Genomic DNA, 26,999 nt, shown 5'->3' on the forward strand with positions numbered 1-26,999 from the left:
CCTTGAGCTTGAGGATGAACTCTGGTAACATGTAAATATCAATCACCTAACAAGTGCCAAACAAACGTTAATTCTTCCCCCACTTCTCCAGGCCAGTTCTCCGTGATGGGGTTTATCCTCTAGGGACACATCTGATTTCTAGATCTGTAGTTTGCCAAAGACACCCTGCAATTTTCTGCTTCCAATCATTCAGCCGCAAGAGTATTGAGTGTCTTTTTTCCCCCATCTTAAACCAAGTTGATATTGTATAAAATGATCTGGTTATTTTGATTTATCTAAAACTTTCAGATCAGGATGATACCTGACTTTTTAAAAATAATTATGACTTTTTAAAGCTTGTCTCAGGAAGTTTTTATAAAACAAAGTAGAAAAAACTCATTCCCATTAGGCATTATCCTTCCTTCTCACTCTGCTTTTGGAAGGATTTTCAATTCAAATTGAGGATAAACTGTATTTTCACTTAGAAAAACACATTCCCTCTTAAGAATAAATCCCCCCGCAAAAGAGCCATATCTTTATATGTGTAACAATTTAACATGAAAATGTTATTGATCTCTTCTTATTCTTATTCTTTCCCATCAACTCTTTAATGATGGAAATTTAGGACTGTACAATCATACACGCACGTGCACACACACACATACACACATCCTTTGTCTTTTCAGATTTCTTCCCAACAAATCCTCACAAATGACAGTGATCAGGTTTAATTTAAATTATTTTAGCTGACATCAGCTTAGGGCCAGATCTTCAATATCAAAACAGAATGGAAAGTTGAAATAAAACCCATAGCTTCCACCAGGTTATCCTGACAATTGCGCAAAGTTCTGTATCTCTCAAGAGAACTGCTTTCAGATCAATAGAGAAGAAAAGGTGTGTTAGTGTGTTGATGACTAAAGGGACAGATGGCTCTGGAGTGTCGAGCTGAGTGTGTGGGCTCTGGAGACAGACCCTCTGAGCTGGACCCCTGACTGTGCCCCTTAAGAGCTAAGGGACTCTGGATGGGTTGCTAACATCTCCGAGTTTCAGTTTTCTCATTTGGGTTGCTGTGAGGATTAAATTAATTCATATATAGAAGTTAGGACAGTGCCTGGCACATACTAAGCATTCAGTGACAATAAGAATCGCTATTATTCTAGATAAAATCAGTGCCCCTTCCAAGTACCATAAACCTGTAGGCAATATAATGTAATGATTAGAACCTTTTACTCAGACAGCCTGGGTTCAAATCCTGACTCCACTACTTACTGGCTGTGTGGCCCTGGGCAAGTTACATAACCATTCTGTGCCTCAATAGCTCCATTTGCAAAAGGTGTATTAAAAACTGTACCTGCATCATGGAAATGTCCTGAGAATGAAATGAGACAATGTGAAATATTAGCACATATAGTAAATGCTGATTGAAGTCTGGCTGTTACTTTTATTTTCACTCTATGAAAAAAAGGTTAATTAACTCAAAACTACTTTCCGAACCACACAGAGCTTTTCAAAAGGCTAGTGTTGCAAGGTTTTCCACTTTAGCTGCTGATTAGGGACCAAGCTGTATTACAACACACCTCCTATTTAGAGGTTATCCCGAGGTAGGTGGGCCGCGAAGGCCCCTGGGATCAAAGGAGATCAGACAACCCCTCTGTCCGCAATTGGCAGCTAGTACGTGGGCATGTGACTGGGCTCAGCCAATCGGATGCTTGCAACTGGGTGGTGGTTTCTGAGAGAGAGTGGAGAAGGTTGGAGGGGGGGAAGGGTCCCAGGGGAGGGGAGACTGAGGGCTCACCTCTAGAGCATCATTCACTTCACCCACAGCACCTTCACTTTTCCTCTCACCTAAAATTAATTACAAAATCAACACATATTCTTTACAACCAGAAGAAGCATCCATAAATGTACTCAGAAAGTGTGATTAATCTCTTTGCAAAATATCCCCCTCAATTTTCCCAGCCAATAACCTAAGTCCCTCTGCAACTTTTTCTCCCTACTTAACAGTACATCGTAGTCATCCTTCAAGGTCAACAGAAGTCTATCCTATGCACCCTATTATGGCTTCATAACTTGCCATAACATAAATGAACCACTGCTTTTTCAAACATTCCTCTTCAGATAGACACCTTTTTTGGCTCTCCATTACAGTTTTAAATGCACGTTCTCATTGACCCAGCAGCCTCACTTTCAGGACTCAATCCTACAGAAATAAAGCACTAGTTTGTATATGTCTGCACAAACAAGGTCACTTACTGATTGCAAGTTGCTTGGAGTATCAGAAACTGGAAATAACCTAAATGCCCAGACACCTCCCCTAATCTGTGCTTTTATGGCATTTTGTTTGGGCAAGGGGGAGGAATTTCAACTGTGAAAAGTGATTTATGAAAACCACTATTCAGACCCAGGTGAGAATTGGGAACTTTAGGTTCCTTCCAACAATGAAACTTTAGAGGCCCTTCAGGTTGGGGAATCTGGGAGGCAGGAGGAAAAAAATAAGATGTGTACGTCAAGGTCAGATTACAACAGCACAAGTGGGTCATTGTCAGATCTATTTCACCCGCATGGACAGCAAATCTGAATCCTCAGAGAGCCCAAGTTCAGGTTTTGCTCCTATTCAGAGTCCTAGACTGCAAAGTGCATGAGAATCACCTGGGACTCTTGATAAACTGCAGATTGATTCAGCAGGTCTCGGGTGGGGTCTGAGATGTTGCAGCTCTAACAAGCAACCAGGTGATGCAGATACTGCTGGTCCATGGACCGTACTTTGAGTTGTAAGGACCTAATCAATTCACATCTGCTGCCTGAACTGAATTTTCCTATTTTTCAAATAATGTGGTCGACTAGGGTGACCAACCATCTGACTTATCCCAGGACTATTCAGTTTTGCACTGAAAGTCCTGAGTACTAGGAAACAGAACAGTTGGATTAGGGCAGGGTCAGATAACTCAGAGGCCTGAAAAGTAACATAAATGAATGAAGTGGGCTGGTTGGAGACTTTGGCAAACAGAAGGGCTTAAACGCCCACTCTGAGGCTCTACCCGAGGGTCTCCAACTTGCAACCTTGGCGCACATGACCCCTCAGACTCCGTGCAGCTGAGAAATGCTGTAATAGAGCTTTTCTGATGGCAGTTGTAAGTTCCCATAGGTGATGGGTCACTATGAAAATATTAGAAATCAAGCACTGCCCAGAAAAGAGATGAAAATGCTTCTAAGAGAGAGCAGAAGAGTCTACCCACCCACTCAAAAGCTGAGTATGGTAGCCAGCCTCCAAGATGGCCCCCAATGGTCCTCACCTCCTTGTATTCACATCCTTATGTGGCTCCCTCCTACAATGAATAGGGCTAAACTGTGTAACCAACAGGATACTGTGGAAATGGAGTGTGACTTCCAAGGCCAGGTCATGAAAAATACTGAGGCTTCAGTATTGTCTTGCCACTTTGTTAGACCACTTGCTCTGAAGGAGGTCAGCTGCCATGCTGTGAGGATGCCCAAGCAGTCCTAGGAGAGATTCATATAGCAGGACACTGAGACCTCCTGCCCACAGCCCTGTGAGGGAGCTACCTTGGAAGTGGATCTTCCAGCTTCAGCTAAGCCTTCAAGTGACACAGCCCCAGCCAATATCTTAGCTGCAACCCTATGAGAGACTCCGAGACAGAACCACAGTCAAGCCATTCCCAATCAAGCACTCTGAAAACTTCTCAAGGATCAAAGACCCAAGATGTTGCAAACTGGCAGCCATCAGGGCCAGAAACAAGTTTTATTCTGCCTGCACATTTTTTTAACTTTTTATTTTATATTGGAGTATAGCCGATTCACAATGTTGTGGTAGTTTCAGGTGCACAGCAAAAGGGACTCAGCCATACATATGCATGTATCCATTCTCCCCCAAACTCCCCTCCCATCCAGGCTGCCACATAACACTGAGCAGAGTTCCCTGTTCTACACAGTAGGTCCCTGTTGGCCATCCATTTCAAACATACGCCTACACATTTTTCTTTAATGTGAATTAGTTACGAACATCTAAACATCAGGATGTTCCCCTGCAAATCTGAATTTCTAGCACCTCCTGAAAAATGGGAAGAGCTTTCGTTTCTACAGGTCAAGGATAGGCCAGACTGAGCAGCACCTGCCCCTTTAGAGTAGACTGGTATGCCCTGCATTAACACACCTGCCCCCCCCAGCTGTTTCTCTCCCTGGTTCATATCACTTGTTAAATTACCTCCTGGCACCCATGAGTCTGTGATCCTTGACTTAAAGATCAGAAACTTTTTGTCAGTGGTTCTCAAAGCATGGTTCTGGGACCAGCAGACACAGCATCACCTGGGGACCAGCTAGAAATGCAAATTCTTGGGTCAGTCTAGAAACTCTGGGGTGAAGCCCAGTAATTTGAATTTCAGCAAGCCCTCCAGGGGATTCTGATGCATGCTAACATTGAGAACCACTGTTTCTCACAAATAAGGTTTCTTGCCTTTGGAAACTGTGTTAGTTTTCTAGGGCTGCCATTTTTAAAAGTACTACAACCTAGGTGGCTTAGAATAACAAAAATTGATTGTCTTACAGTTCCGGAGGCAGCTCTTGTCTAGAAGGCCGAAATCAAGTCTCACAGTTCCTGTCTAGAAGTCTGAAGTGGGCTCCCTCTGAAAGCTGCAGGGGACTCCTTCCTTGACTCTTCCTAGCTTCTGGAGGTTTGTCAGGAATCTTCAGCGTTCCTTAGGCTGCAGATAACATCACTTCAGTCCTCTATCTTCACGTGGCCTCCTCCATGCACGTCTTCACATCATCTCGGCTCTCCATGCATCTCCCTGGGTCCTAGTTTCCCCTTCTTATAAGGACTCCAATCAAATTGGATGAGGACACAGCTGAAGACCTCATTTTAACTTGATTACCTCTGTAAGGACCCTATTTCCAAATAAGGTCACATTCTGATGTACTGAGGGTTAGAACTTTAGCATTTTCTTTTCCCCGGGAAGGGGGATACAATTTAACCCATAACAGAAACAATTTTCGGCTGTTCAGTAGAAGACGCTTAAAATGTCTGAGGGTCCAGCTCTACCAGACCCAGCCCCCGGCCCCACCAGAAATGCCTGCAGTCTGTACCCAGCTGCTCTCAGAGGCACAGTGAGAAGCAAGAACCTGTAAGCAATTTAATCTCCAATAATCTGCTCACCTGCCCTTTATTCCTGACGTGTGTATAAATAAACAATATGTTTTTCTAATTGAAGACTAATGCTACGATGTACCAGACATGGGACTGCCAGTCCTGAGTCTCTGTCGTGGCCTTAAATTTCTTGGAGCCTCAGATTTCTCGGCTGTAAACCGAGGGGCTCGGATGATCTATCCATAATCTCCCTTCCAGCTCTAAGAGTCTGTGACTAATTGACGATTAAATGAACTTTCCGTTTCAAAGTACCAAATCCCCTCCTCGATCATTAAATAAATCACCGTTATGTTGGATGGTACGGCTGTACTTAATGAATCAATCAACATGTTTTGTCAAATGTCTGTCGTAAGCGAAGTACCTTGTCCTCTTTTCACAAAGCATTTGAGTTCAATAAATCTGTTAGTGACCAGATAAAATACTTGAAGCGTCTGTGGTCAGAGACGAGTGAGTAGATTTCTGACCCCTCGATAGACTAGGGAGGGGTTTGGCAGCGGTGAGAACTCGTAAGCTGTGGGTCAGCTTCTGTGCTGCGGTGCACGGTTATGAATATTGCAACATGATAACTCTCACCCAGAAAACCCACCTCGTAATCCAGGGCTAAGTTTCCACTCTGTCCCAGGGTTCTAACTCGAGTTGACTCTACTTCAAAAGAAGGAAAGCTTGTTTGGCCAAATACCCATGGAGCATCGGTTTCAGGAATGTGACATGCTGTTAAACCACAGCCGTGTAAGCTTGCGGCTGCTGAGATTTTCCAAGGAAGAAAGCTTCACTTTTCAAAGAAAAACATGGCACCGCAAAGGTGGAGAGACATAAGGTGAATGGCGTCGATTGGCCTCAAGAAACACTTTCTCCCAGAGAACACCTCTTATGTGTGAGTGTGTTCTGGGGGAGGGCAGGGAAGCACATGAGAATGAATTTACAAGATTCCAACGATGAGACACAGCTCCTGCCTTTGAGTAGCTTTTCAGGGAGCTCTGGGGAACGTCTCGGGGCATTGCCCCAGAAACCAGGTCAAGAGGATGGTCAGCATGGCACAGCTGGGAGAGGCGTAGGGGCTGCAGGAGCAGACACAGGACCTGGACCTGCAAGCAACAGGCCACAAGGCAGGAGAGAGGTCTCCCAGCAATCAACGCAGGGATTCAGCGTCTCTGTGAAGACACGCACCAGCCTCCCTGGGTCCCCCTCCACATCTGGCTTGGAGCTTTGACAGAACGATCACCAAGGACGGCTGAATGCCTCTGGAAGAGGATGACAGGATGTCCCGTCTCCCTAGATTGGAGTTAACGCATTTCAAAGTAAAGTGAGTATCTGAGCGGTTGAATTAATACAGAATCAAGTCTCAGAGAATCACAATTCTTGAACTTTGGAAGGGAACTTGGGAGAAATGTAACCCAACCTCTCCCTCTGTGTCAGAATCCTTACGGCTGCTTGGTTATCGGCTTCAGTTTGGATGCCTCAGTTGACAGGGAGCTGCTGTCTCCCTTCTATGCCAAGCTCAGCGACCAGTGGTATCCCCACCAGTGTCCATGAAATCCAGGGTGGCAGGGTACAAAAAAAGCTGCAGAGGGACTTAGGTTATCGGCTGTGTCATCACCAGAGGGCTCTAGTTGCCTCAAAGTGTTTTCCTTATATGGTGCTAACATTTCCTTCCTTCTCGCTTACCCTCCGCAGTGCACGCTCTGTCCTTCAGAACAGGTCTGAACCCGCATTTACTACAGCAGCACTTTAACTATTGGAAGGTGGGGCCTCCACAGCCTCTCTAAACATTCCTAGTTCCTCTCACAGTGCTTTTGTGGGGCGGCTCCTGGACCTGGCGAGGGTCGTCTGAACCCTGACTAGTACGCACATGTCCTTCGAGAAACATGGGCCCCACTCCCTAAAAACCGAGAGTCATTTTCCAGGGAGAGTGAAAGCAACATAGGCCAAGTCATGGGCAGTACGTGGGCAACGCTCAAAACCAGAGCCACAGTGGATGGTGGCTACTTCAGAAGCTAAAAGACGGTCCAGATCAACCCCGCCTGGGGTGACTCTTCCAGAGGGGCTGGGAAGCCATGACCAGGCCTGAGGCTGAGTATTTGCTAAGCCCTGGGTGATTGTAGCCTCTCACTGTCTGGGGTAAAAGCAGGCCCCGGGCCAGAGTCTGTGGACCCTGGATTTCATGGACACTGGTGGGGAAACCACTGGTCGCTGAGCTTGGCATAGAAGGGAGAAGCCCGCCCCCTTGTGGACCTCTGGGGGGTGGCAAGGTACAAAAAGCACCCTGAAACCTAGAAGGAGATGAGGGGTCTGGGGGGAGAAGCCGCTTCCTGTCGCTGCTCCCATCTCCCCAGTTGCCTGCAAGACAATTGATCTCTGGAGTGTCACAGGGCAGGGGAGTGGTGGCAGGGGACGTGAAGGGAAGTTAGGATGTGGAGACTGCTGGGTCTTCTGGCAACAGAAAGTTGGAGACAAATCAGGCAGGTGTTACTAGATGTTGGGGAAAAAAAGAACGAAGAAGGAAAAAGCAGCAGGAGGTCTTTCCTGGTTCTGCCACTCCCTGGGTGGCCCCAGGCAAATCACAGGCCCTCTCTGGGCCTCCCAGGGCTAAGCTGCGTGAAGACTGCAATCCCTCTGAATGCTGGTGCTTTATGGACTGAGCTGGATGCCTTCATATGCCAGTCCTGACAATGGTCTGTCCTTGGTGGTACCACGCCCCTGACTGAAGACAAGGGGGGATGGGAGGCAGCCAGGGCAAGGGGTACGTGTGGAAGGGGAGACGGAGGCCACCAACTTGACCCCCTTGGCAGGTCTACCCAAGGCCCAGGAGGGCACAGCACCCTCCATCACAGTGCCAGGCCCCTGGGAGCCCCAAAGAGTCCTTTCTCATAGTGGTCTCCCGTCCTTCCACAACGCTGGCCAAGTCTAAATCTGGAACAGTGACCTCCTCCTGAAACACTTCTCCACTGGATGACGCATGAACGCTGACCCAGAGGAGGCTGGGCTGTAAAACACGCTTGCCCCAGACATTGTGACCAGGGCCCACCTAATGTCCACGCGGCAGCCACAAACATCGATTCTGCCTCACGCGAACACGTTGAAACTGCCTTTACTCAGCACTAAGCGCATTACCAAAGATTGTGTTCTTAACGTATTTTCGAGATAAATTCCGCGCTACTCTGTAATCGATGAGTCTAATTAAGCTAAGTGTAGCCCTGGGAGATGCAACCCAGAAGCACTTTCCCCAGAGCTCTCCGGATAAAAAATATAGGTGGATTTCAAAAATTAAATTATATGCTAAAATGGCTCAAATTTCTTTCTGCACTATGCTCATAGAGACACGCGGTCACGGTGTCACCGAAGACAGGGTTTTGAAACACTGACTGTCCTCTGGCAAAAAGAAAAGTATTGAAGTCCTTAAAAAATGACCTTGTATAAATTATCCGAAATAATGTCCTCAGGCTAGTGTGCTCCTAACTGGAATGATGGGGGGGGGTGGGGGTCAGCTTTGTACACCACAGTACACTAAAGCTTTGTCTGAAAAAAAAAAAGCCTGTAATTTCTCATTTTTAAAAAAGACATTTATAAGGTTATTATAAGGTATTATAAATTATTATGTAAACACCCCTTAAAAAACAGAGGATTCCAACCTTAAGTTACAATCCAAGTTCCACCTAAAAAACTAAAGTCAGGTAGAACATGTAATTCTCATTGTAGTCAGAACCCTTCTCAAACACCTATTTAGACCACCTAGTTTTTCCGCAGTATTGCCAAATTCTAAAATTGTAATGAAAAATTTAAAGTCCAAAACCTACAAGCCATCAGAGTTTCAGCAAGCAGATTGTGCCATTTCAAAACTGAAAATGTGCTTGCATAAGCAAGTCACTGGGCTAACCTTTCTGGATTGAGAGTCTGGCCTTCAGTTCAGAACATGGCTATGCCAGGGTCAGAAATGTGACAAAACTGCGTTTTCACGGAGGTTAGCCAAGGTTCACAGGGTCATGACTGGGCCATTTTATCAGTCATGTCAGGCTCACACCCTATTGCCTGGCATAGATAAAAACTTTATCTGTCAGTTTGTTAAATTTACTCCTCCTGCCTTATTTTCAATAAAGAAAACCTGGACTCGCTTATCTAAACCAGAGATTGGCCTTTTCCAATACTGTTTTCATATGCAACTTCGCCAGTGTTTTGGGGTCTCATTTTAGTCAATAACTTTGTCTTACCTAAAACTTTAATTTCAGAAAACAGTTCTGACACTGTGCGACACCATAGATTTATTATGTTTATTAAACATACTAAGTTTATGGCTGAAGGTGTTATATTAGATGATCTTCTCAAAGTGTTCTCTTTTCAAATTCAGCTTTCCCTAAAGTAAAGCAAACCCCTCCCCCCAATTTTTAATTAACTTTGATAGATTTTCCAAATAGAGAATCTAAATTATCATCGAAAACTTAACAAAATTACCTTTAGACTAACTCACACACGTATAATCCATGCTTTCTAATAACTGTTAAGAGAAAAAAACAGCTAAAGTGTCTTCCTCCCAGAAAATAGATATGTACAGATGACAAGTAAAGCCATGAATGTAGACATTTAGAAATCTTGTTAAATATACAAATCTAAAACCGGTGAGTTTCCCCCCACAGGAATATTAAACGCAACACAAGCACCTTCAGATTTTACTTTATTTGTAAACTATCCAGTTCATTATTTTAAAATTTAAAGACTGTGGTACTGTAGAAGAGACACATAAATATTATAATATACATTTAGAAATTAAATATAATAAAATCAACATGACACTAGGTAAAAACGCATATGTACTCTTCCAATAAGTCTGAGGTCTGGGCATTCCCGCCCATCAGATTTCCCCCTGGAAGCGGGTGAACCTTGCCGGGAGATCGTCCACAGGACACACGGTGGGACTCGTTTTCATTGTAGGAGGTCCATTTAGAAGCTGCCAGTCACAACGCCTGGCCAGCTCCACTGTAAATATTTTGAGAAGAATTTTTGCGAACTCTTTCCCTACGCAGCTCCTAAGGCCTCCTCCAAATGGAATGAAGCTGAACCTGGATGCATCCTCCGGGTGAGGCAGCAGAAAGCGGTCAGGATTGAATTCCTCCTTGTTGGTGAAGATATCGGCAACATCGTGAGTATCACAGATACTGTAGATAACATTCCAGCCCTTGGGAATCTGGTATCCCTGCAAAAGATTATGAAGTCCAAAGGACTGACAAACTGGAATTCAACCTTCAACAGGAAAAAAATCACTGATATCCTTGGAGGAGTTATGAGCTGAAAGAAAGGAGGAGGGGGAGGTGGAGAGAGAAACAGAGAGACAGACATTCAGAGGCAGGACAATGTTATCAAAAGCCTAAGAAATTTAAGTCGAAGGACAGAGAAACAAAGGGAGATTTAAAACTACAACACAAAAGGTAAGCGTGGGAGGGAGAGAACTTTTAACTTACATTTAATTCAAAAGTCTTAAGAGCGACCCGAAATCCTCCTGGAACTGGGGGATTCAGTCGAAGGGTCTCTTTAATAACACACCCAGTGTATTTAAGCTGTTCCAAAATTTCCATGTCCAACTTGTTGTCTTGGTTGCCCTTGCAAAGTAAACCCTATCAAAACAGTCACACAGAGGTGAACGCTTATTCTGTGCTCCAATAAAATCAGCCCAGCAGACGTAAACAGGGCTTAAGTAGCGGCTGGACCCAAAGGGCCTCATGATGGGAGAGTGTGAGGGGGAAACAGGGAGCAGCTAGCTGCCATTTGCCTCCACCCCTGGGCCCAAGTCCACTATCTGTTTACAGTTCCAAGAGAATGCTGCTCACCAGTTAGAACCACCAAGTTTCTCCCCTCCCCCAATCACCACCACCACTGCTGGCTGCCACCACAGTCCCCCAGGAGTTCCCCATTCATGCCCTTGAACACACAAATCCAAGAAAGTGGAACCCATCTGAAAATCTCCAAGGTTCTGCAAAACGGGGAGAAGAGGTAGAAGTACAAGGCTGAACCCTGCCCGAGTGGGATCACAGCTCAAGATTCCTTCTTTTTTATCGGGAAAGCACACTTACCTTTTGGGAAGCTGGCTAGAGAGTAGCTGAGTTTCTTAAGGTAATCCCCCCACCCCCCAGTTCCCTTACCTTACTTTTCAGCTCCTCTCGGAGTTTCTGCAGGACATGTGGGTAGAGCCCCAGGTAAGTGATCAGAGATGTAGCTGCACTGGCTGTGGTTTCGTGTCCTCCAAAGAGGAGCTCAGTTGAAGACTGCTTTAGTGCCTAAGAGTGGATTAAGACGAACGTTTGGACAAGTCTGCATGCAATTTTACAGAGCGAATACTCAGGATAGAACTGGGGGTTCTGGAGGGAAGATGAGAAGGGCTGAAAGTGTGCTGACAGAAAATCCATTTAAACAAAATGCTAAGACCCTTTAGTTCAGCTAGAGCAGGAAGGCCAGTAAGATCCCACTCTCCCAGGAACTCTTAAATTAAAGCCTTGGTTGTATTATAATCGCCCAACATTCTTTATTTACATCTTGCAAATTCCAACTTTCCCTTTAAGACCTGGAAGGGATAGGGAACGAAGCCTCTCCCCACAGCTCCGCGGACCAGGTGTCTCAACTTCTGTGTCCCATCCCTGGGGTCTGGGCGGGCTTCCCACTCTCGGAACCTGGGCCCCAGGCGGGCACTTTGGGGACCCCAGGAACTGCAATTGGAAAGCTAGGGGATTAAACTCCGCCGTGCCTCTCCTGAAGCTACCACTCACCTGCATGTCCAGCCTCTCTCCCCTCTCCCACGAGTGCTCGATCAACAGCTGCAGCGCATCTTTGTAGCCCCCGTCCGCCTCGGCCGCCCGCAGCCCGCAGATCTTGGCGCGAATATTCTCCTCGATGCGCGCGTGGATGAGGTTCCGCGCCTTCAGTCCCTGAGCGCAGAGAGCGCACGGCGGTGAGCAGAAGCCCGGACCCCGCGCTCCCGGAGCCCCTAGCCCCTAGCTCCGCACCCTACATGCCGCCCTTACCCGGTACAGCCCGCTGAAGGGCACGTCTATGGGCAACGAGAAGAGATTGCGGGTCATTTCCTCGAAGGCCTCTACCAGCTGCTGCTCTGCTTCCCCGCCGCTCGCCAGCCGGGACTCGCAGCCCATCAGGATGCGCATAGCGATGCGGAACATAAGGCGCTTCACCTGGGGGTAGACTAGGAGGCCGCTCTCGCCGCAGCTCAGCCACTGCTCCAGGCAACTGCCCACTTCCTCGGCGATCACTGGCACGTAGCACTGGAGCGCCTCGCGGCTGAAGGCCCGCATAATCACCTGAGATCCGAGGAGGGAAGAGTGTTAAAACCGGGCCCCACCCGCTCCTCTCGCCTTCCGGGGCCCCCCTTCCGGAAACCCACAACCCCACCAGACCCAAGGCACTTCCCGGCTGGGAAAGCTACACTGGGTTTGAGAGGGTCCCTAGCCGACGCCTTATGCAGCTGGCGCTCGCCCAGCACCTATTTGCCTGAAACCCTCACGCGAATCGGGTCCCCCTTCCTGCCCAGGCGCCGCCACCCCGCCCTCACCTTCTTGCGCTGCTTGTGCAAGGAGTCCTGCAGGTTGGAGAGGCAGCTGGAGCCCAGGATGGTGCGCACAGACGCGGGCCACTGGACTGACACCAGCCGGTGCTCCCCGAGCAAGATGCGCCGCACGTTGTCCGCTCCCATCACCCGCACCGTGGGCCGACCGAACAGATGTGTCTTGTAGATGAAGCCGTATTTCCTGCGCTTCATCTGCAGGAACTTGCTTCGCTGCGAGAGGAAAGCGGAGGAGAAAGGCGGGAGTGAGGGGGCGCCAGGGAGCGCCGAGCCTCCGGCTAGTACTGATCCTAGCCTCAGTCACCTCCCTCCCGGGGGCGCCTACCCCGGTTTCAGTGGAAGCCTGGAGCCGAGTCGGGCTCCGGGGCTCCGGGAAACCGCCCTGTCCCTCCCCTATCTCCCTTACCTGAAGCACCATCTGCAAAGTTTCCCCAAAGAAGGGGAAGCCCATAGTTCCGGGGGGCAACGGGAGGGCGCAGCTGCGGTCCCGGCTGCTCACGCAGTACAGGTCCCAGAGCTTGATCGCTGCCAGGAAGAGCAGCAGCGGTAGCACGAAGGTGCAGAGAGCACTGGCCAGCAATGCTGGGAGCCCCATGGCGCGCCGCGACCTCCCGCGCCACCTGCCGCCGTCGCCAGAGCTCCGAACCTGCCGCGCGCCCGCTTTATAGGCGGCCCAGGTTGCTGCCCACGTTACCTTAGACAAATTAGTTCACCCAAAGTTCATCTTTAATTGCGGATTGGGCCCCTGGCTCCTCCCCCCTCGAGGCGCTGCCCAAAATCTTTAACCGTTTGTTCCGCGCAGAGGCAGAGGCGACGCGGTGGCGGTTTCCCTCGGAGCGCGCCTCCTGGGGTGCAGGGCTAGGAGCAGCCTGCTTCGCCCATACAAGTTGTGCGGGGCTCTGGGACGCTGGCAGGGGCCGACCCGGGCTCTGGGGAGCGGGAACTCCAAACCCTGGGCTTCCTGGCAGTCTCTTTGGAATCCCTCCCGCCGGGTCCGACGGGCGGTCCCAGACCAGAGCTGCCTGCACTGGCTTTCCGTTTACAGGCGCCGTGTGGGCCCCCTTCCACCTGCTGGGGGAGCAAAGGGAAGTGCGTTCAGAGATCGTCCAGCTTCCTTGTCCCACAGGTGGGGAAACTGAGGTGCAGAACGCAGAGCAAAACGCAGGCCTCCCGATTCTTCCAAAGATCCCGCAGAAGAGCCCAGGGCCAGGACCCAAACGAGAGTCGCGGGGAGTCGTGACCGGCTGACCATAGATTGCCAGCTCTCCAAACCCCTCAAGGAGGTCCACACTCATGAAGTCTTGGAAAGTCCCACTTACGGTACAGAGAGGCCCCAGATCCTCAGGACTCCAGGTGCAGCCCTGCACAAGTCTAAGCCCTAACTCTGACTCCCCAGTGGGGGACCGCGGTGACAATTCATCCGCGGCTCGGCGGCAACCGGAGCTCTGCGATCCTGCCACAGCCGGCCGGATTCCGAGGGCCCTGGGGTTAGCAGCTCCAGCTAGGCAGAGGGGAAGAGGGTCTTTAGCCCTGGCAGGATAAGGACACCGAGATGGAGGATGGATGGAAAGCCCGGAGTCTGGGCTGTGAGTCCCAGCTCCATCTCTACTTGAGTGACCTTGGGCAAGTTACCGCACATCCTTGCGCCTGTTTCCTCCTCCTTAATATGGAGGTGATCATTCCCGGCCTGTCTACACCACGGGGAAGCTGTGAGTTTCCAAAAGGGGCTCCTGGTTGCAAATACTCTTCCCAGCTCCAGGCACGCTAGGCTACGTTACCAAGGTGACCTGGGCTCTGGGCACTGGAGCCATCCTCTGCTCTCCCAGCTCCCACCGGGCAGAAAGCCACCCAGGCGAGAGGGGGATTGGGCCCTAAACTCAGGCCTCTGCCGGCCGCTGATAAGAGTGTTGAGGGAATCCGTACAGGGAAGTGAGTCTTCTGGCCTTCGCCCAGCTATACCATCGGCTGCTCCTGCAGCCAATGCCTGGAGCTCGGACACTGCGGGAAGCGCACGTGCGCTCCCTGCTTCCTGCCTGGTCGAGCCAGTGGGACTGGGTCCAAACTGCCTCGGACCAGTCAGGGCCACACGCCCCCTTTGATTTGAGTGATGAACCCTCCAGTTGCGCCTAAAACGAAGCAATGATATGTTTGTTTAAAACTGAAGAGCCGGCTCTCCCAGGAGCATGCCTCACTCATTGGAAAGTGTCCCTTGGGGATGGAATATACTTTGATCCTGACAGCTGTTAAATACGCGGCCCTCCCGCGGTGGTCCCCAAACCCGGCGGGTCGGGAAGTGTCTGCGGAGTCGCAGGGATCGCACACTCGCCGAAACGCTCCTAGCCTGGGTCGCCCCAGGATGGGTTTCGGAGAGTCGGCGTTTCTCCGTAAACCTACTTGGCGTTTCAGAGGCTCTAGGGAAGGGTCTCTCCCACTGTTATTTCTTCTAACGATTTCACAACTGTAAACAGTGACAGACGACTTCGGGGGCACCGGCTGGAACCGGGTCGAGACGCGCTGGAGGTAATTCTCAGAAATCCCGGGCCCGCCCCTTTCTGGACAGTGCCTCCGGCCGGTGAGCAAAGCTGGCGCGCGGGGGGCGTGACCTGGGGCCCAGTCCCAATCCTCCGGCCTGACCCGCCTGTGACCCCTGCAGGCCGGACCGTGACATCCGAGTGAACTCTGCAGGGCCATCTCGCCAAGTTCAGCGCGCGCCGGGTCACAAGATGAGCGGGGCCTGCGCGCTGGAAATCGCCACAAGGGGGAAAAATGTTTTAATCTACCTGCCCATCGAGACCCGAGGGGGCGATCGGCAGGAAAGGATTAAATGGGATAGTGAGGATCATTAAAGAACATCTTGAAGAGGGGAAGGGGCCCATAAATTACCAGCCCAATAAGAACTTTGATCTAGATCCCTTGCCGAACTTTCGTGGGTGGCAGTAGGTGGGGAGAGGGTTCACTGGAAAATCAAATGTTTCCAAGATGTCTGCAAAACAGCCTGTTGCTAAGGGTTGGGGGGTGGGGAGCGAGTTCCTGACTGGGGTCAGGGGAGCCCAGGCAGCTGAAGCACCGCCTTCCACCTTTCTTCCAACCCCTTCTTCCCTTGTCTTGAGCATTCATCCCCATCCCAGGGTTCTATACCTGCTGTTCCCTCTGCTTGGGGTGCCTCTTTCCCAGCTCACCGCTTGCTGGTTCCTTCCAAAGTCGAATGTCACCCCAGGGAAGTCTTCCCAGGCCCCAGCCTGCCCGGCACTGTGCATTGCAGGCCTGTTTTATTTTCTCCACAGCACTATCATCATCAGACATGTTCTTGCTGTTGTCTGTGAGTTTATTTACTGTCTACCTCCTTGGTGAGCACACCAAGTCCAGGAGGGCAAGAACCACATCTGCTCCTTCCTCAGAGAATCAAGAGCTACTAAAGCAAGAGCTCAGATTTTCTTGGAAATTACTGAGAATGAAGTATCAATGGGAAATTAGAGCAAAATTGGAGCTGCCCCTACAGGGGCTTATAGTTGGTGCAGACCACCAGCAGGTAAACCAGGTCTCTCGGAACCAGCTAAGTCTGGGCTTCTGAGAGCCCCCTCCCCCAGTCTCTCTCCCCAAGTCAGATTCAGCCCCAAGCCCTGGTCCTCCCACCACCTCAGCCTAGTGGAGTTTCTCAGGCCGAGATGTTGTCTCTGCAGCCTCAGGAGCGCCCTGAGGGCAGGCCCCCAGATCCGCCACTTCTTGCCGGCTCCGTGGCTCTGTCACCTGCCTGCAGATCCCATGGCCTGGCGCCAGGGCCTGTGGTCAGCAGTGGGTGATGAATTGCCCTGGAGGGGGTTATGGCGGTGTCAGCCGAGCTCGGAAGGGCCCGCTGCACTGAGCTACCAACCCTGCCTGTGTCTGCTGCTTCCCCCTTTCCTTCTGGCCCCAGGATCCACCTTAAGCGTAAGGTCAGGAGGGCACCAGCTTTCTTCTGGTTCATTAAGGGGTCAGCTCAGGCCTTGGCGGCAACTTTCCTGACTCACCCATCATGTCCAACTGCCCCCAGCCTGTCCGAAGGTGGGTGGCAGGTTACAGTGAGCTGTTAGGAATAATGACGCCGGAGGCTCTTGGTTTAGATTTAAACACTGTTGGGAACTTCTGTGTTGGAAAGGTCCAGAGAGTCCTTAGGCCAATCTAGGGATCGCGTTGAAAGGGTAAAAGGCCAAGAGCTTCGCAGCAGCCACAGGCCTGGGAGCTGGAGCAGGGAGTAAGTGATGGGGGTGGAGGAGAGCACTGGCTGAGTGGTCCAGTCTCTCGCCTCAGTTTCTCCCCTGTAATAAAGGTGGTTGAAGCGGTAAACCAGGATGTCCCTGCAGCCAACTACCCTGGAGATAATTCACAGCCCAGCTCCCTGGAGCTATGCTCAAGAGAGAAGTTCCAGCAGCCTGGACCCCAGGCTGCTCCAGTTCCTCGTCTCTCTCTGGATATATGCAGGGTAGGTCCTTCTGGGGGAAGGGGAGGGGGTCTTTCCTGAGTCTCCCTCCCCCCTCATCCCACTTTCCCACCAGGGAGCAGCTGCCCAGCCAAGCTGTAGCCCCCCTCACCCAACTATTGCCAGGAAACTATTTCTTGGTCCTTCTGTTTTGGGTACAAATACCTCGAACGTCTTTATGTCTCAATCTCCCATGAAAATAATCCAGCCTTAAAGAGTCCTCTCGTTTGCCTATTCTCCCTTGTATAAATGGAAAGATTAAACGTGTTCTTGAACTAGGAATTTTTCTTTTAAGAAATCGCCAGCAGAATCCGGCAGTGTTGAGCCTGTTTAGAGCCCTGGAAGCGCCCACCGTTCTGGGTTTCTGCCGAGACCTGCAGAGTGGCTAGGGCGCACCTGGCGGAGGCCAGCTGCCTGAAGGCCTTCCGTTGGGCGCCTTCTCGGTGTCTTCCTATGGCCCAAAGCCAGGCCAGAGATGCGCTCCCGGCGTCCCCTCTTCCTCGCGACCGTTGCAGGTCCCGCATTGTTCTACGGCCCAATCCTCCCCTAGCAAGCCTCCCCACGGCCCTGCAATCCATGCCTCCTCCCGGGCTTGGCTTCCAGTGGAGATGTTCCCTCCATCCCTGCTTCGAAATCCTGGGAAGGGCTTTAAAGACTTGGCCCACCACCTTTCCTTCCTCAGGGTGCGTGCGGAGGGCAGGAGGCACCTTCCCACTGGCCAGGGCACTTCTCCAGTGCGGTGGCGGTGGCTCGCGCGTCTCCTCCCGCAGAGTCCGGCACAGAGCCGCATTCAGTAACCGTTTGGTGAACTAGAGAGTGCGCCCGACCCGGTACTGGGGAAAGGCAGATGGGCGGCTCCGCAAGTGCTCCGCTGCCACTGGCCAAGTCAGGTTCCGCGGCGCAGCGGGTCAGAGGCGTCGCCCATCCTGCGCAGCCGAAGGCGCAAGCGGATGGAAAAAGAGCCGAAGACCGTCCACCGGGTGCACGATGGGCACGGTCTGCATGGCGGGGAAGGCAGGCGTGGCCAGCTCCCAGCGCGCCGTGCGCACCAGCTCCACCGCGAGCAGCTGGAGCACGGTCTGCGCCAGCTCCTGGCCGAGACAGCTGCGCGCACCGCCGCCGAACGGGATATAATGGAAGCGGCCGGCGGCGCCCCGAGCATCCTCGCCCTCAGTGCCGAAGCGCTCTGGGTCGAAGCCCTCAGGTGGGCTGCGGTACACCGCGGCCGTCTCGTGCGTGTCCCGGATGCTGTACATCACGTTCCAGCCCTTGGGGATTTGGTAGCCCTGCGGGGAGGTGAGGAGACCCGCCTGACCACGAGGTACCCGGAAACCCAGCCCGAACCGATCCTCCACCTGGGGTATATCAAACAAGCTTCCGAAAACAAGCAGGGAGGCGCGTCTAACCCGGAAGCTACCGCTCTGCATACCCATAGCAGCTCCTTCCCTGGTGAGCTGTGTGACGATGGGCTAAATGCTCAATCTCTGAGCCTCAGTTTCTTAACTGATAAAGTGAGAACAAAATGCCCATCTTGTGCGGATTCAAATAACGGGTCTGGCCATATATACTAGTGGTCAGTAAATGTGCTCTATTATTTGTTTCACTGTTTTGTTTTTGTCTTTTTTGTTCTCACGTTAGATCGGGAGACGTAAATTCTAGTCCTGCGCCCACCAGTTGCCTGGGTCAGAACAATGCCAGCGACAGCTCCTTTATGGTCATCTCAACTTTACAGCTCTTCTTGGGACTCAACTGAAAACTGCCTCTCTGTCCTCGCCACCCATCAGCTGAACAGTAATGTTCAGATCAGGCAGCCACACTCTAAAAAGGTGCACATGACAATTAAATTGTTGGAAGGCAGCTTTCATGTTCCCTTTGCGCACCTCCAACTTTTTCAGCTAATCCACTTTTGAGATGTCTTCCAGCCCCGAGCATCCTGCTTCCCTTGCCTGAACAGCTTCAGGAGGCTCTCACAGGCAAACAGATCTTGGAATCACCAAGGCGCTCTCCCTCTCCTCTCTAGGCCTGTTTTCCCATCTGGAACCTGGAGGATGGCTAAGACCCCTGCCTCTATTCACCCTGGTGGTCCAGTGCCCTTCTCCTGCGGTTTCTCTAAGGTCTTGCACCCCAGCGCCTGCATGACGTCTGAATTCCAAGATTCAGCATCCACGACACTTCTAAACCCCTCACTAATCCACCTACCTTTGTCTGGGCCATCCCCTCCCAGTGATGTGCTGTCCCCATCCTAACCCGTCACTGTTCCAGTTCAAATGCCAGCTCCCAAAATGTTTTGGTTTCATTCAGCTAGAGATCAGTCTCTTCTTCACACCAGTCTGTGATGAAGTTGCTGGCTCTGACCCCCTTTCTTTCCATGACAGCAACTCAGGGGCACAATCCCATTCCCTTAGGGGTCCTCAAATCCTGGTATGCAATGCACTAGGGACATCTGCTGTTTAGCTTAAAGTAAGGGTCAGGGAAGGAGGTGCCCACTCTGCCTGGAGCCGCCCAGAGACTGGGCTGGTGGTAGGGGGGATGCAGGGGCAGCCATTCAGGCAAACACCTTCAGTTTAGCGGCGCTAGGGCTCCCCTCCCCCGATGCTGCCACTGCGAAGCACAGCCGGGCCCCACCTGGAGTCAAAGATGGAAGGGACCAAGGCAGCTTCCTTCCAGAGAGTAAACTGAGGCCCAGAGTGAGAAGGAAACGGCCCAGGGTCATAAAGAGATGGAGCCAGTCCTAGACCTTAACTTTCATTGTCCAGCTCATACCAACCTGATCATACCCCATACTTTAATTAGCCCGCTTCCCTGGAATCCGGTCTCAGCCGGAGGCCAGGACTGGTAACAATGATTAATCCCTTTTTCTTGTGAGGGAGCCAGATAAATGGGGTACGGGACATAGTGGGGGTCTCTGTGCCCCACCCAGCCTCACTGGCTGAAAAGCGGGTGCTGGGCGGAGAAAAGGATGTTTTTATTCTAAAACTCGGCTCTAACTGATTCACCCGGACCACTGCCAAAAGCTGAAGTGTACGGGGTCCCTAACCTTGCTTTGCTGCCTCAACCGTGGTTCCCGGGAAATGGAAGAGGATTCAGCCCATTTTCCAGGAGGGAAAGCGGAGGGCCGGAGAGGGGAAGAACAGACAGCTCGGTCCTAACCCCTACCCCACCTTCCCGCGGCCGGCGGCAGGGGCGGGGCGGGCGGCGCGGCGCACTTACGTCGAGCTCGAAGGTGCGCAGGGCTGTCCGGTAGCCCCCGGACACGGGCGGCAGGAGGCGCAGCACCTCCTTGACCACGCAGCCGACGTAGCGCAGGCGGCCGAGCGCCGCCAGGCTGAGGTCGGGCTCGCAGCCGCAGTTGGCCGGGGGCCCAGCGCCGCCCCCTGAGGCCGCCGGCACGCAGCCGCACGCGCGCCCCAGCCCCTGCGCCGCCAGCTCCTGCCGGATCTTGGCGATGGCCGCCGGGTGCTGCAGGAGTAGCAGGACGAGGGACGTGCTGGCACTGGCCGTGGTGAAGAAGGCGGCGAAGAGGAGCTCCACAGCTGACTCCTGCAAGACAGCCCGGGAGCGCTGAGTCTCCATTAGCCGGTTCTTGGCCTCGTGGCCCCCTAACTGAGGCGCAGGGGCCCCATATTTGCCGTTGCGCACAGGCCAGAGCGCCGGGTGCTCCCGTGGCGCGGCTAGCTGTGCAGGTCCTGGAGTCGATTGAATCCCAAGTCCGACACTTGGGGAAGTCACAGATAGCAACGAGCAAGAGGAGGATCTATCCACTTGCCGTGGGAGGTTCCCAAAGATAATGCCAGGCACTTTGTGTACTGTTCTTAGCGCTTTACGTGTATTAACTCATTCGATACTCACCCCGATCCTGTGCGGCACAATGCCCGTTTTACTGAGGCTCTGAGAGGTGCTCGAGGTCCCTGCCGTCACCAGTCCCAGTAGCCGAGCTGGGAGTCCAGCGCTCTTAACCATGCAGTGCTGCCTACAGCGCTGCCGACAACCCCAGCTGGGCGCCCTGACAGTAACGGCAGTAGAACTGACCAAGGCACCCGCAGCAGCAGCAGCGCCAGCCTCCCACCAACGCAAGCATCGGGCTCCTCCTGCTTAGCGGTGGTCCCAGTGACTAAACCTCTTCCTGGTGTGCACTGCCTGCCTCTGCCCTCCCAACTCCCCGTGTGCTGTCTTCCTTCCTTGTAGCACCCAGTTTGTGTTTACACACTGATTGATGTTATTATAGGATGAATATGTACCCCTCCCGTCTCGCACCTCGAGGGCAAGGGCTATAGTTTGCTCACTGCTGTATCCCCAGGCCCAGCATGGAGCCTGGCACTGAATAGGTAGATAATAATATGTGTGGAATGAATGACCTGATCCAAGGCTAACTGCCTGCCCTGCACAAGATGGGGAGCTGGGACAGAGACCTTGGGGCTCCAAGGTCCTCCCTGGCCAGCCAGAACTGAAGATTTCTGGCCAGTGGGTCCCTTCCTGAGAACCTGGAGGGTGTTGTCACCAGCTCCCCAGCCCTGCCAAGGCTGAGGGACCATCCACTTCTTTCCATATTACTCCCCTTCCCAGCCCAGAACTGCTCCTATCCACTGGCTCCCCCATGACTCAAGAGCCCCCTGCTCATCTGTTTCTAACTCCTTTGACTCTTCCAGACTTCACAACCACCCAGGAGTCAGGAAAGAGATTATTAGTCCCGTTCTCGGAGAAGAAACTCAGGCTGAGTGAGCCCCACCCTTCAGTGGCTGGCTAGTGGAAAGTGGGAAATTGAGGCCCCGAGAAAGGATGGGAGTTGCTTATGGAAGGCTTGAGGTGTTCCCATTTCTAACTTCCCTGCCCCCCAACCTCTCCATTCCTTTTTGGGTTCTCGAGCAGGTGGGTCCAGGGACCACTCCAAAGCTTCCCTCCTTACCTCCACTGTATGTGCACTATGCATACATGGGGAGGGGCTCTAATTCTCCAGGAGATTCTGCAGTGGCAACAGACAGGTAGAGAGGTGCCAGGTGCCAAGGTGGCTCATGGAAGTGTAGATTTGGGGAGGAAGAGGGGAGCTTCAAGGAGACTGTGGAATTTAGCCCTGAACCCTTAAGGTTTGTAGAGAAAAGGGGTGAAGAGAGCTTCATAGGCAGGGGGACAGCAGAGGCAAAGGCATGGAGTGACAGAGAAGTGGGGGAGGGGGAGAGCTGTTTGCTGCCAGAACCGGTAAGGGAGGGCCTAGGATTCGTGCCATGGACTCTCCTCTGAAAGGGATGGTGACTGGCCCAAGGCCACAGAGATAGTGGGTGCAGCTGAGCCATAAGCGGAACCCAGGTCTCCGCTTTCCCCTCGCCCTGAGGAGTGCCTGTGGCTCAAAGTGGGCCCAAACAGGATGCAGCTCCATTGCTCCAGGGAGGCAGCATGTGTGTAGAGACCTGCTAGAAATGCAAAGGAGGGGAGGAGAAATCTCCCGCCACCCACCTTCAGCTCCTGCACTGAGAGCTCGTGGCCCAGCTCCCTAGTGCTGTGTATGATCCCGTCGAGGGCATCGCCTGGCTCCGCAGCAGCCTTGTCTTCATGAAGCTTCTCTGCAATGGCCTCCTCCAGGTGCCGATGCAGCTGGTCCCGTGCCCGGATGCCCTGATGTGCAGGGAGAGAAGGGAGGTGGGGCAGGAAGGCTGAGGGGACCAGCCCTGGACACCTACCCCCAAAATCTTCCCAGTGCTTGTCTGGCTCTGCTGAGATCCTGGTGTTAAAAGTTTCCCAGCTTAGCTCCATGCCTGGCACATAGAAGGGGCTCAATAAATGCTTAGGAATTTGTCCCCACACACCATTCTCTCTTGATCACAAGCCCCCTTTGGGGCAAGGCAAACAGTTACTGTCCTCCTGATGGGAGGATGCTGAGGCTCAGAGAGGTCAAGCCATTATCCAGAGTCACACAGCTGTCAAGTGTCCGTGTCTGGCACAGAACCCTGCCAGGGAGTCAGTCCATTGTCCTTTCCCTGCACAAGGCTCAGGCAGGGGCAGTGGGCACCAGTGCAGAGAGGAAGGGACACCTTGATGCGCTCAGGAAAGCTCTGGCTTAAAGGACACTATTGGAAGTCTAAACATTTAGCCTTTGCAAGGGGTAGGCAAGAGGGCTGGGGTGGCCCTCCAGAGTTCAGGGAGCAAGCACAGCGAAAGCGTCTGCCTGGGGAAGCATTTTGAGCACTTGGGCTTTTTAGTCAGGGGAGATGGGGTTCAAATCCTGCCCCCCTCCCTACTAGCTGTGTGATCTTGGGTAAGTCATTTAACGTCTCTGAGCTTCAGTTTCTTCATCAATAAAATGAGAATAATAATATTTTGCAGACCGAGAGGATTAAATCAGAAAATGTACCCAAGGCAATCAGCGCGTATAGCATATACGTTTATACATAACTATTATTTTTATTCAGGTGACTGAAAACCAGGGCATCAGCACAATAAGAAGCCCCAGTTCGGTTGCTCTCTGGGCCCAGCCCATCGCTCTGAAGTTTGAAGAGGCCATGGTTCTCTGATCCGGAAACTAGTGGGCCTGGGGCCGCAGGCGGGGAGCCGGTACCCACCCCTCTCCAGCTGGCGCCGGGCTGGGTCGGGGGGGGGGGCGGGGGCGGGGGGCGGGGGGCGTGTCTGCGGCCCTAGTGCTCCCAACCATTCCGCAGCCACGGGGCTTCCAAAGAGGCGCTGGAGGCCAGGGCAGGAGGCGCCGCTCTGGGGAGGGGCTGAGACGACTGGCTGGGCGCCCGCCACCAAGACCCAACGTCGGGGAAGCCGGCGGCTGCTGGGGCTGGAGCCCATTCCTCAGGCGTGACCCAGAGAGGGTGGGTGGCCCGCCGCGGGTCACACAGCGAGTCAGGACAGAGGCCAGCCCCGACGCCCACCGCCACACCACGCCGCCTCCCCACACTGTGCAGAGCCTCCAACTCCCAGCAGAGGTGACGCCTGTGGCACACCGAGGGAGCCCCAAAGGGAAGGTTTGGGGAGGGGCGGCAGTACCTTGCGCAGGCCACTGAAGGGCACATCTAGGGGCAGCGAGAAGAGGTTCTCCACGAACTGCTCGAAGGTCCGGGCCAGCTCCGAGCACTGCGCCTCGTCCAGCCGCAGCCCCAGTAGGATGCGCGCAGCCATGCGAAAGGTGAGCGCTTTGGCGGCCTCATAGACAGCGACCGGCCCGCGGGTCGCGCACCAGGAGCGCACCTCACGCCGCAGCGCCCCCTGCAGGCGAGGCACGTAGCGCTCCAGCGCCGCGCGGTTAAACACTCGCGCCAGGATCTGTGGGGAGTGCGCGGGGTCAGTCAGCCCTGGCAGCCGTCCGGCTCCCTCTGCTCCACGACTCCATAGGAGCCAAAAGGCCAATTTCGGCCTGTCTCCTCTTCTAAGAGACCCGGACCCAAATGTGTTGGGTTTTGCTCTCGCCATTCCCTCTAGTTCTTTTCTGATGTACACAGTCCCTCCCATCCATCCAGGCTACAGGGGCCACCTCCTCCAGGAAGTCGTCGCTAACCCTCTCTAAGTTTGAATTTCCAGCGCTTCTGGTATCAGAATCGCATAAGATCGAAGGTGAAAGGACCTTTAAGTCCCAGTCCTGGCCTTATAAACCAAAGCCGGAGAAGGTAAGGGACTGGCCCAATGGCACCCACTTGTTAGTCAGGGGCCCTGGCCAGGTTCACAGTGTACCCCTAACACCTCGCCCCGGCCTGGCCCACAGTAGGTTCTCTGAAACCGCGGGTCTGACGTCCCGACGGCACCTTCTGTTTTAGGCTCACCTTGCGCCGCTGCCGGTGCGGCTCGCCAACCGCGCCGAGCAGTGTGTGCGAGCCCAGTAGGATGTGCGCGCTCTGCGGCCACTGGCTGCGCACAAGGCGGTGCTCGCCCAGCAAGATTGTGCGCACGTTCTCGGCGCCGCTCACGCGGATCACCGGCCTGCCCAGCAGGTGCGTCTTGAACACTGTCCCGTAGCGCTCCCGGCGGGAGCTGTGGAAGCGCGAGCCCTGCGAGCCAGGAGCGAAGAGGGATGGGGCCGCTGGGCCTCAGCTGAGGATCTAGCCCAGGCCTCCCAACTGCCGCTTGATGAAAACCTCCTGCTCTAGGCTGGCGCCTTACTCTTTACAAAACAGTCTCAAATGGGCCTCGTGACTACCCTACGGTAATGTATATGCTCCTGTTCCCATTGGTGAGATGAGGAAACTGAGACTCAGAATGGGGACACAAGCGCCAAAGAGCTCACTGCTGAGACTTGCTCCTGACTCCTGATTCTATGGTGGCAGGACATAGGGTCCTGGAACCCCTCTGTGCACCCCCGCGTTTTGTCGGTACTTAAGTTGCGTTGGAGAGTACGCCAGTGACATACGGTCCCTTCGAGGGAGCAGCTGGGCAAAGGTCAGGGCCGTGTATGCTCCCTGGGGCCCTGGGCGACAGGAAGAGGCTGGCTACGAACCCTGGGAACATTGAGAACCAGCGGGGGATAGGGAAGAAGGGGCCATATTGGGGTGCGGAAACGACGAACTGCTCACCTGAACTAACCAATGCAGCGTTTCCCCGAAGAAGGGCCAGCCCATGGAACCTTTGGGCAGGGGCAGGGCAGAGGCTCGGTCCCGGCTCAGCGTCCAGCGGAGGGTCCAGAGGTGCTGGGCCAGGCTGAGCAGCAGGCCCGCGCACAGGAGAGCGGTGCCCGCCGCCCCCAGCACCGACAGGCAGCTCAGCCCCCAGGGGAGCATGGCGAGCCTGCCGGGACCAGGCCACTCAGAGCGCAGGAGGCGCAGGAACTGCGGCGCCGGCAGCGCGCAGTGTTCACCTGTTCTGTCCGGAAAGGGCCTGGGGCTTGGGGACCAAAACCGAGATTTACAACCTCGGACAAGGACTTCGCTCTAAAAGCAGACGGGCAGCGGAGGGCAGCAGTGACCACGCGCCCTTAGGGAACGTGCCTTCATCGAGACCCGCGCGCTCAGGACTTTTCCCGGAGTCCGACGGCTCCCGGGCCAAAACGCAACCCCCTTGCGCGGGCGCCGGCTGCCTGGGGACCGCTCGAACCTCCCATCTCCCACCTCCCCTGGTCAGCACTCCTTCGATAGAAGCAGCGAAGGAGGGCAAAGAAAGGAGCAACTCACCGGTGTTGCCAACCAGGGCTGCGCGCACCCGGACTGTAGACCCCCGCCCACCTCTCTCTTCTCCAGCCTTTTAACCCTTTTCGGCCCACCCAGGCCACATTTATATAGATATTGGCTCCCTCCCTACGGATTGATACCGATTCACATGACGTGACCCGCCTCTGCATATTTAAAGCGCTCCACGCAGAGTAATGATTGGAGGCGGTGGGCAGCGGCGCGTTCTCCGAGGGGTTGGAGTGGGGAGTGGCAGCCGCTGCGGCGCTACGGCTAAGCCGGGGGCCGTGCCCCGCGCAGATCCTCGGGCGGGGCCTGCAGTTTCGCGCCAAGAACCTCCCGGCTCCCAGCAGGAGCTCGGAGGGTGGACTGACCAAGCGCACGGAGCTAATGCGGGCTCTCTCTGGGATCCCCACCCTCGAACTTCCAGGTGCCCCGTCCCCTCCCGGCACTCCAAGCCTAAAGGGCTGGGGGTTCTCCCCTTTGCTCTGCTTCTGTTTCAGGGAAACTGCGGTCTTCGATGCCTACCTTGGCATCGCAAGCCCTGATGGCCGGGGTTGAGAATCTCGACATCCCCACCCCTCCGAGGTCTCTGATCTACCACTTCCAGAATCCTTCAAAAGATGATAGTGTCACTGCTTCTCAAAGCTTCACAGAGACTCCCTAATCCCACGAGGAGCAGATATCCCCCGGCGCCTTTCGGGACTCGAGGACCAAATTCACTGTCCCCTCCCGCTTCGTATCCTTCCCACCCCATCAGTC

The 26,999-nt window shown here is 53.4% G+C and overlaps 2 protein-coding genes across 2 annotated transcripts; both read right to left on the bottom strand.

The window, feature by feature from the left end:
• Positions 1 to 9,425: 9,425 nt before the first annotated feature.
• Positions 9,426 to 13,394, bottom strand: CYP26A1 (cytochrome P450 family 26 subfamily A member 1). The gene is made up of 7 exons (XM_067708882.1): positions 13,102 to 13,394; positions 12,684 to 12,908; positions 12,142 to 12,432; positions 11,887 to 12,045; positions 11,266 to 11,400; positions 10,588 to 10,740; positions 9,426 to 10,322 (listed from the first exon to the last, which is right to left on the bottom strand). Exons 1-7 carry the CDS (start codon positions 13,288 to 13,290, stop codon positions 9,981 to 9,983), a joined length of 1,494 nt encoding a protein of 497 aa, XP_067564983.1. The 5' UTR covers positions 13,291 to 13,394; the 3' UTR covers positions 9,426 to 9,980.
• Positions 13,395 to 18,059: 4,665 nt separating this feature from the next.
• Positions 18,060 to 25,853, bottom strand: CYP26C1 (cytochrome P450 family 26 subfamily C member 1). Its single transcript, XM_067708883.1, has 6 exons — positions 25,650 to 25,853; positions 24,903 to 25,127; positions 24,133 to 24,408; positions 22,600 to 22,758; positions 20,362 to 20,691; positions 18,060 to 18,437 (listed from the first exon to the last, which is right to left on the bottom strand). The coding sequence occupies exons 1-6, from the start codon at positions 25,851 to 25,853 to the stop codon at positions 18,060 to 18,062; spliced, it is 1,572 nt and encodes a 523-aa protein (XP_067564984.1).
• Between the last annotated feature and the right edge of the window lie 1,146 nt (positions 25,854 to 26,999).

The sequence above is a fragment of the Pseudorca crassidens genome, chromosome 16 (genome assembly GCF_039906515.1).
Source record: "Pseudorca crassidens isolate mPseCra1 chromosome 16, mPseCra1.hap1, whole genome shotgun sequence".
Classification (NCBI taxonomy): domain Eukaryota; kingdom Metazoa; phylum Chordata; class Mammalia; order Artiodactyla; family Delphinidae; genus Pseudorca; species Pseudorca crassidens.